Genomic DNA, 9,526 nt, shown 5'->3' with positions numbered 1-9,526 from the left:
TGTTCTATGGGTATCACTTTTGTTGCATTTGGTTACTGAGCTTATATTGTCAATGATGTTCCCTATAATACATTTCTTGCTACTGTTGTAGGACCATGCACAAGGTAATGTGCTAGTTGTTGTCTCCAGTCAAGGGAGCAGTCCAAGTCCTCCAACTCAATCAACTTCTGTTAATGTTCAAGTTAATGCCGCTATAACGACTAATGCTACTAGAAAACAAGTAAGTGTTACTAATTTGGCAGCCAATTTTGATTTTTGTTATAGCTTAGTTTTTACTTATTTCAATCACTTAGTTATCCATTGAAGTTATCTCATGTTATTCATTTTACTTAACTCGTGATTTGTGTTTATGACTATGTTTTAGAGAGGAAGACCTTCCAAAAAAGATGATATATCTACTATTGGTAATTCAACTAGAACAACTTCAACTTAAGTTGCCCAAAATAATCCCATGGTGCCAACTCTTGCTTCTAATCCTACTACTACTTCCCAAGCTGCAACCTCTGTGAGCATCAATACTGCTGCCACTCTTAAATCAGACAACATTGGTAGCAACTTCAGCATGTGGTTTTGAGCAATCACTATCAACTATTCCTCTTATATACTAGTGTCTGGAACTACTTAGTTAATATTATGACTGTCTATACTTTACTCTTGAGTGGTGCCATGTATTGTCATGTAGAATTTGCTGCCCACTAGGTATTTTAGCATATTAGTGTACTACTGATAATGAACTAGCATTCTGCAATCCTCACCATCACTGGCCTACTTAGTTGTAGATGGTGTTTTGCATTGTAGGATTACAGAATGGATTAAGAAAAAGGTGACTTTGTATGATTATGATGTCTAATCTAATATTAGTTATTATATTATGTGGCTTGCTTCTTTACTTTATTTACTGGTGATCAATGTCTGTCTTCTTAGAAATTTGTTTGGAAATTTGTTGTCTAAAGATACAATAAATATAGCTGAAAGTACAATGTTTGCTATTTCCTTATTTGGCTTAATCCAGAAATCCAACTTTCTCATCCTTTGGGTTTCAATCTTTAACAACCAGATAGGACACAAATGGTTGGAACAATTCTTGCAGAACTCTTGAATCCTTGTAAACGTTCATCTGACAACTTTTACAATGTTGATTATGGAATTAGGGAGTTCCTCTTTGGGGTAGCTGGATTTGGTCTTCTCTTTGGATATTAAGTGCTCATCTCTTTGAAATGTTGCCTTGTGACCACAGTTCCCATTCATGAGCTAACAAAGCACCACAATATTTGCAACCAAATTCATTGTTTCTGTTGTCATATATACTCACATTAAGAGAGCCATTGTGCAGCATAACTATCTGTTCCTAACTTTTGCTTCTCTCCTGCAATTTTCACAAAATTTGTATTTACACCCTCTAATGTTTTATTGTGTTAAAATATGTTGTTACTTTTTGTAGACATTAACTACACAATGTACTAAATTGAAGGGCATTGATGGAATAAAAAAACTTTCTCTCTCTTGATATCATTTTTTTATTGTTGCTTGGACTTACATGTAGCAAGATTATTAACTTTAGAGGAGGTCAGCGATATTAATAAAAAAATTTAGAGGGAGGCCAGTGATATTGTTAGAAACTTTAGGGGGTTTCTGAAATTATCCCTTTTTAAAAATAAAAATAAATAATCAAACCTCACTAATGTTTTTTTATCTTCCCTCCTCGTCCTAGGGCCGCCCTCGCCCCACCCCCCTCTCCCCCCACGCGCCGCTTCTCTCCCCAAATCAAAACCCATTACGGCTGCAATCTCTTTATGGCGCTATCAAACACAGCCTTATATTTCTTTCTCCCTCTACTACGCGCCCCAAGTTAACGCCACCCTTCTCCAGTCCCACCAATTACTGTACAACTCTTTGAACATTTTCGTGACAGAGGAATAGAGGATCACCTCTCTGGCTGGGATTCCTCTACCGCCCACACATCCAACCGTGATTGCTCCCGAACCAAATGGCTTCCGCCTGTCAATTGTCAGAACGTGGGAATCTTAGGTGGTTTCTCTGTCTGAAGTAAGCATGTACTCAATTTTTTTTTGACTCGTAGCTTTAGGGTTTCTTTCGTTTTTCCTTTATTATTTTAAAAATACAGCTTTATAGTATTATTTGTGCATAATTTCAATACTTTCTTCTATTCTGAAAAACTCTCCGCCAAAAGATAAATAAATATTTTGGTGATAATGTTCCCGATTATCGAGTAGTGTTTCAGTTGGTGCTTCATTTGGTGGCCGTCTCTTTTCATTTCTTCTTTTCTTTTGAATTTAGCTGCTTTAGTCATTGCTTTGTTGGGGGTATTACAACTTTATTTGAAAGCCAGCAGGAAATGTAAGCTCTGCTGTCCCATTTGCTAAATCTATAGTAACTATTTGTGTCTGCTCTTGAACTACTGTTTCGGTTGCAGCTCTTAGTTTATTAATTTGGGGAATAGGATATGCACTAAAAGGTTGCATTTGGCTACTGAACGTTTTTGGATAATCTAACTTGTGGATGTGGTTGAGGGTATGGTGGATAGTTCTGAAAATGCAATCCAAGTGACTGCACATATGGTTGATGTTGCCGATCAAGCATCTCACAGGGATGTGGGGATTGCCCACTCGACCGCCAAGGATATAACTGGATTTGGTGGGGTTACTGAATTTGAGCCCCATGACGGTATTGAGTTTGAATCTCATGAGGCGGCTTATTCGTTTTATCAGGAATATGCCAAGTCAATGGGGTTCACCACCTCCATAAAGAACAGTCGACGATCAAAGAAATCAAAAGAATTCATTGATGCTAAATTTGCTTGTTCTAGATATGGTATCACACCTGAATCAGATGGGGGCAGTAGTAGACGTCCTAGTGTGAAAAAGACAGATTGCAAAGCTAGCATGCACGTCAAGAGAAAGAAGGATGGAAAGTGGTATATCCATGAATTCCTAAAAGAACATAATCATGAACTCTTACCAGCCCTGGCTTATCATTTCCGGATACATAGAAATGTGAAATTAGCTGAAAAGAATAACATTGATATTCTGCATGCTGTCAGCGAAAGGACAAGAAAAATGTATGTCCAGATGTCAAGACAATCTGGTGGAAGTCCTGAAATAGGCTTCCTCAGGAGTAGCTCAGACTCCCAGCTTGATCGAGGCCGTTCACTGGTGGTAGAGGAGGGAGATTCTCAATTAATGGTTGAATATTTCATGCACCTTCAAAGAGAAAACCCTTATTTCTTCTATGCAATTGATGTGAATGAAGATCAGCGTTTAAGGAATTTGTTCTGGGTTGATGCAAAAAGTAGGAAAGACTATAGAAGCTTTAATGATGTCATTGTTTTTGACACAAGTTACATGAAAGGAAATGAAAAAATGCCTTTTGCTCCGTTTGTTGGAGTAAATCATCATTTTCAACCGATGTTGCTTGGATGTGGATTGTTAGCAGATGAAACTGTGTCGACATTTCTTTGGTTAATGAAGACATGGCATAAAGCAATGGGTGGACAAGCTCCTAAAGTGATAATTACTGACCAAGATAAAGCATTGAAGGTCGCCGTGGAGGAAGTCTTCCCCAATTCACGCCATTGTTTTGCTCTTTGGCACATAATGGAAAGGTTACCTGATACCCTTTCTCATACAATTAAACAGCATGAAAGTTTTACACGAAAATTCAGCAAGTGTGTTTTTAAGTCGCTAACAGATGAACAGTTTGATATGAAATGGTGGAAGATGGTCGGAAGATTTGAACTACATGAAAATGAATGGATTCATTCTTTGTATGAAGACCGCAAAAAGTGGGTACCAGCTTTCCTGCGAGATGCTTTTTTGGCAGGGATGTCAACAATTCAACGATCTGAAAGTTTAATTTCATTTTTTGACAAATGTATACATAAAAAGATCAGTCTGAAAGAGTTTATTAGACAATATGGTACAATTCTTCAAAATAGGTTTGAAGAAGAAGCCATAGCTGACTTTGATACGTGGCACAAACAACCAGCACTGAAGTCCCCTTCGCCTTGGGAGAAACAAATGTCAACAATTTACACACATGCAATTTTCAAGAAGTTTCAAGTGGAGGTTTTGGGTGTAGTGGGCTGTCATCCTAAGAAGGAAAGTGAGAATGGAAGTGATGTGACTTTTAGAGTCGATGACTGTGAAAAAGGTGAAGATTTTACTGTCATGTGGAATGAGGCAACATCAGAGGTTTCTTGTTCATGCCTTATGTTTGAATTTAAAGGTTTTCTTTGTAGACATGCTATGATTGTTCTGCAAATGTGTGGTCTCTCTAGCATCCCTTTTCGATACATTTTAAAGAGGTGGACAAAAGATGTAAAGAACAGGCAAACTGTGGTGGATGGAACAGAAAGGATTCTGACTAGAGTTCAACGATACAATGATTTATGTAGACGTGCAATTGAATTAGGAGAAGAAGGGTCTTTATCTGAGGAGAGTTACAATATCGCTTTTCATGCACTCGTTGAAGGCTTGAAGAACTGTGTAGATGTTAACAACAAAACTGGTACTGAGTATAGCAGCAACCCTATTGTACTCCGAGGTGCGCAAGAGGAGAAGCATGGAGTCCTTTCTACTAAAGAAAGTAAAAAGAAGATCTCAAACAAGAAAAGAAAGGTTGTTCATATTCTCTAATTATTTGGTGAGTTCTTCTCCACGGTTCCACTCCATTGAATTCTTGATTGAAAGAGGCCATGTATTTGACAGGTACAATCAGAGTCAGAAGTTGCGACTCTCCAAGTTGAAGGCAGCTTGCAGCCAATGGTTTCTTCTCAATTGACCTTGTTTTAGTATCAGAATAAGAAATCTAGTTGACTTTCACAAGTATGTGTCTTCTTAGCTGATTTTACTGTATCAAACTGAATTTTCTTCCTCATAGGAGAATCTCAGCTCGAATGCAATGACCATCAATGGCTATTATGGAAGCCAGCAGAATGTGCAGGGACTCGTATGAACTTTATAACCCTTGATCAGATTACAAGTTTCATTTGTTAATGATTTTGCTTTAAGCTATAAAAATGCTAAGGTATAAGCTTCTGAGCAAGGGTAATGTAATCTTACTTGTGTGTTAAGCTGCAGATACAGTTGAACTTGATGGAGCCACCTCATGATGCTTACTATGTTAATCAGCAGAACATGCAAGGACTGGTATGTGAAACTGTTTCTGTATGTTGGGCTTTTCTTCCATGGTGAAATCAGATACATAGTTCAAAAAAGGGTGGTTTACAATGTATGAAGCATGAAGTTAAGCAGTTAAATAGTTTTTGAATTGATTGTAGGGTCAATTAAATTCAATTGCACCTAGCCAGGATGGATTTTTTGGAACTCAGCAAAACATGCATGGACTGGTAGTGTATTTTACTTCTTGATACCTTAATGAGTTGGCTATTTCACATTCGGAAACTTGAATATTTGCTTATGCAGGGGAATCTTGATTTTAGACCACCAAGTTTTACTTATGGCTTACAGGTCAGTCCCTTAAATAAGAAATGTTATTGTGTTCCAGTAGCATTGTGATGGTTAGGTAAAGGAGACAAATCACCTTGTGTCACCCCTATATCAGGATGATTCCCGTGTTAGATCTGGTCAGTTGCCTGGAGGCAGTGCTAAGCATGCATGAGGATGATGCACCTTTATTGGCTGACTTGTTGCCTTGTGAATTTGATTTGCAATTCAGCCTCCTGAGTTACTCAATTAAAAAGGAGGTCCAGGAAGAGATTCAGATGTCCCTGCTGCTCTTTTCCCAAGAGAACATTTGAATTGGTATTGTATTTCCATTTTCTCTCTCTAACTTTGGAAGTTAGACATACTCTTGCAGCTCATTTGACTAGATTTATTGACTGCTAGTATGCTGCTCATGACACAACTGGGTGGAAATTCCTGTCCTGATATATAAGAGCACCAGCGATTTCTGGAATCATAAGAGAGACACGAATACATATTGCTATGACTATGCTCTGTTGAAGAAGGTAGTTTTGGTAGTTCTTGCAGGTAAATGAGTTGGATGGAGTAAAATTTTACTTCTTCTGGTGTCACAGGAAGTGCAAGTGCTAAGGCTTTAAAAAGTTGCAGGGTTACAATTTAATGAATTGCATGCCACAATGCTCTTCTTCTCAAATAGAGGTCTCCGGATGCCTCCTGACCCTTCGCCCATTGAAATGTGTTCTTTGTCGCAATTATAGCCAGCTCCTGGGTTCTTTGAGAATCTTCTGCAGGGATATTAAGATTCTTCATTAGAATTAGAAATGTCTGGAAGTACCTTATCAGCATATTTTTGTATTTTAGTTTGCCTGAAATTTACTTGCTTCTTCTCAGTATAATTAGTTTGCCTGGATTTATTTGCTTTAAGTGTTTTGCTTTCTTTATTTTGGGCTAAAAGATTTAGGGCTGACAGCGCGCTTTTGCAGTTTTTTTTTTTTAAATATAATTTCCCTTCCTCTATGTTTTTTTTTTTTAAATGTTTCATACTTGGTGCTTAAGTAAAGTTTCAAATCATGGTTGGAGTGCCTTCAATTATTTTGTTATCCACTCTCCCCTCCTGGGGAATTTTTTTTTTATGTGAACAAAGCAGTTGTCTTTTTTGAATCTTATAGTAATTTCACCTCTCCCTCTCCCTCACACACACACACACACACCAGAAAAATCATAAATCACACAGAATACACGCAAATCTTTTGGCAGAAGTAGACTAAGGTGCTTGCACGAGGTCTGTAATTTTGGTTTGTATGCTTTGGCTAAGAATCCAGCCAATACCTGAATATTTCTCTTCCTCTTTGTATTTTACAGTTTAAAATTTAAAGTTTTACAGCTTTCTTTGCTTGACCCGCACGAGGAATTTGCCGGTTCAATGGGATTGTGTCTTCCATGTTTACTCGAGTGTTTGGCTAATTATTTGAACTATGTGGTGATTTTCTGAACAAGATTTGGAGGTTTGAACTTTAAAGTTTAAATAAATTGATTTTTTAAGAGAGCTTCTGTCCTTACTTCAATCTGTGGAATTCATGCTCCTGTTTGATAAATTGGAAATATGGTTGCATTACGGAGTGCATGAGGTGCATTTTGGTGGAGGTTCTTGTGAAATTTGGGTTTTGGATGCGAATGTAGAAAGAGGACTCGGCTGTCTTTTGCAAATTTGACGACTTTTTTTTTTTTTTTTTTTACCAAAAGCAATGCTGAAGTCGGGATCTACGCATAAAAATAGACTCTAAGGTACGAATTTTGCTTAGTTCTATCACCAAAGGTGTGTTGCCAGCAGTTGACGGCAGCCACTACTGCTCGGATCCACCATGGATGGCCTGTAAGCTCTTACTAGAAAATAAGAGGAAGAACGTGATAAGAAAAATGGTAAAAAAATTGAGTGAATTAGTCAGAATGACCTAAAAGGATTGCTACAAAGAGACGAATGACTTTTTTGGAGAATCCGAAAAAAAAATTTGAGTGACCAAACGGTGCATGCTACTCGTTAATTTATAAGAGTCCTACTCAAACACATTGTCATAGTTAGTTGAGTTTTATTCAAGTACAAACAGGCCTGAGAATTAGATAATCATGAATTTAAATTAATCAAAATAGCAAATTCCTTATTTATTAGCATCAAAACTCACAAATTGAAGACATTTCTACTGTCAATATACCAAAAATGTTATCTTAATTAAATAAATAACCTCAAGATTGAAATTGAATTAGCAAATCAGAAATAATAACCCAAAACCCAATGAACACAGATGAAGGATCACATAAATATCCAATTTTCTTCGATTTTACACAAGAAATCTTCGCTTTGCCATATTTTCCTTCGATCTTGTGGCTTGATTGGGATCAGAAACCAATCTCTCTCTTTTTTTTACTATCTCTCTCTTTGTTTGTTTAGAATGAAGGAAACAAATGAATTTCTTCAGCTATCCTTGCTTAATATCTTATGCAATTGCGTCATTTCGATTGCCCCTATTACTTTTGATGATTTCTGTCGTTATTTTAAATTAGTTCAAATTACAAGGGGTCAGAATGTATGTTTTCAAATCATGGGATACTTCTTTATAGGTTGGGCTTAATCATAGGGAGTTTTTTTTTTTTTTTGTATTTTATGTAATCCATTTCAATGTACTCAATTTCAATTGCTAAAACGACTATTTTCATCCTTAATTTTATTTTGTCTCAAAAATACCCTCTATCATCGCACATTAGCACACAAACTTTACGGAATGAAAATTTTTTAAAAAAATCTACCTTACAAATTTCAGAATACAGTCGCCCACGGAAGTCCTGAAACCCTATCACTATTTGAGAAAATAGAAACAGCAATGCCCTTGCTTCCGTCCGTCCTTTTCTCCACCTCCTTGCCCCTCACCTAAAAAAGACATAACAACACTATTGTCTTAGCGTTAGCAACTCTTCACCTAAAGAAGACACAGCAATAGGATAGCTCCCCTCCCCTACCAATGGCCTTGAAAAAGACAAAGATGACAAGGAGAGTAGGGGCTCAGGATGTATTTTCTTTCTTTTATTTTTTTGACCAAAAAAATGGTGATAGAGGATTCCAATCCAATCTGGTGTTGGCAAGAGTTGATGTAAAAAAATGATCTTGATTCCTTATGCTATATAAGATTGAGTTTTTGTCAAAGAGAGAGTTGAATTTCAATAGCATGGGCGGTGGCAGTTTGGAAATTTAGAAAATGTGTTGTTTTTTTCAAACTTTTGGTACAATTGATTGCAGCATGTGTTTGGGTGTTTTTACATTAAAGCCCCCATGTTTGCATGTTTAAAACTTGTATTTATAGACACATTTGGGTATTTTTGTGGAATGTGGGTTTATTTGACGATCATTTGTGCATTTGGTCCATTTCATATAAGCATATATTTTTGTGCAATTATTGAAATAGGGTTATTATGTAATTAAAATAGAGCCACGTTGCTGATAACCTCAGTAATTGTAGTATAACTCCATTTAGTTGTTCGAAACACTTATAATTATATCAACACCTGTTTTCATATGTTTGAAACTCAGCCGTTTGAAACAATTTCTCTACTAGTAATAAAACACTGTTTACATCCCAATTAAATGTGGGTATGCTGCTGAGTTATTGTCTGAGCATCAGTTATGGCTCTTTCAATTCTTCCTTCTTCACATTCTTCAATTTTCCCCCTTTCAACTTCCAAGACTGCGTTATTTTTTTAGCCTTTACACTCAGCATTTGATAATGGTTTTCAGCAGAAGCTATATTTTCTTAGTATTACTTAATGTGACGACCCCACCTCCCCCTAAGGCGTACCAGAGGGTTCGGCGGACCGCCTGCCCAGCTCTCGCCAGGACTCACTCACTAGAATCACGTGCACACAACCATGAACCATAGATAACATTCACAATTCAAGCTTATAATTTACATTGATAGGAAACAAGGTACAACGTCTCGATATACTTAAACTAGGTCAAAAGTATACAGTCCAAGTACAAAATGTTCCATTCGAGGAATAGGGCGAGTACAAAACCAAAATTCAAAACAAAGTCT

General features: G+C 37.0%; 1 protein-coding gene across 6 annotated transcripts; it reads left to right on the top strand.

Annotated features, from left to right (window-relative positions):
* Positions 1-1,712: 1,712 nt before the first annotated feature.
* On the top strand, positions 1,713-6,368 carry LOC113687935 (protein FAR-RED IMPAIRED RESPONSE 1-like). Of its 6 annotated transcripts, XM_072048202.1 has the most exons (10): positions 1,713-2,046; positions 2,435-4,637; positions 4,728-4,784; positions 4,900-4,968; positions 5,094-5,168; positions 5,300-5,368; positions 5,445-5,489; positions 5,584-5,783; positions 5,868-5,989; positions 6,059-6,368. In XM_072048202.1, exons 2-8 carry the CDS (start codon positions 2,535-2,537, stop codon positions 5,638-5,640), a joined length of 2,475 nt encoding a protein of 824 aa, XP_071904303.1. In that variant the 5' UTR covers positions 1,713-2,046; positions 2,435-2,534; the 3' UTR covers positions 5,641-5,783; positions 5,868-5,989; positions 6,059-6,368. The 6 variants fall into 6 exon arrangements, with proteins under 6 accessions (XP_071904303.1, XP_027061276.1, XP_027061277.1 ...); XM_027205475.2 differs by having other exon boundaries at positions 1,713-2,028; positions 5,868-6,368; XM_027205476.2 differs by having other exon boundaries at positions 5,100-5,168; positions 5,868-6,368.
* Positions 6,369-9,526: the final 3,158 nt, after the last annotated feature.

The sequence above is a fragment of the Coffea arabica genome, chromosome 5e (assembly GCF_036785885.1).
Source record: "Coffea arabica cultivar ET-39 chromosome 5e, Coffea Arabica ET-39 HiFi, whole genome shotgun sequence".
In the NCBI taxonomy this organism is placed as follows: domain Eukaryota; kingdom Viridiplantae; phylum Streptophyta; class Magnoliopsida; order Gentianales; family Rubiaceae; genus Coffea; species Coffea arabica.
This window is presented reverse-complemented; position numbering and strand designations above follow the sequence as displayed.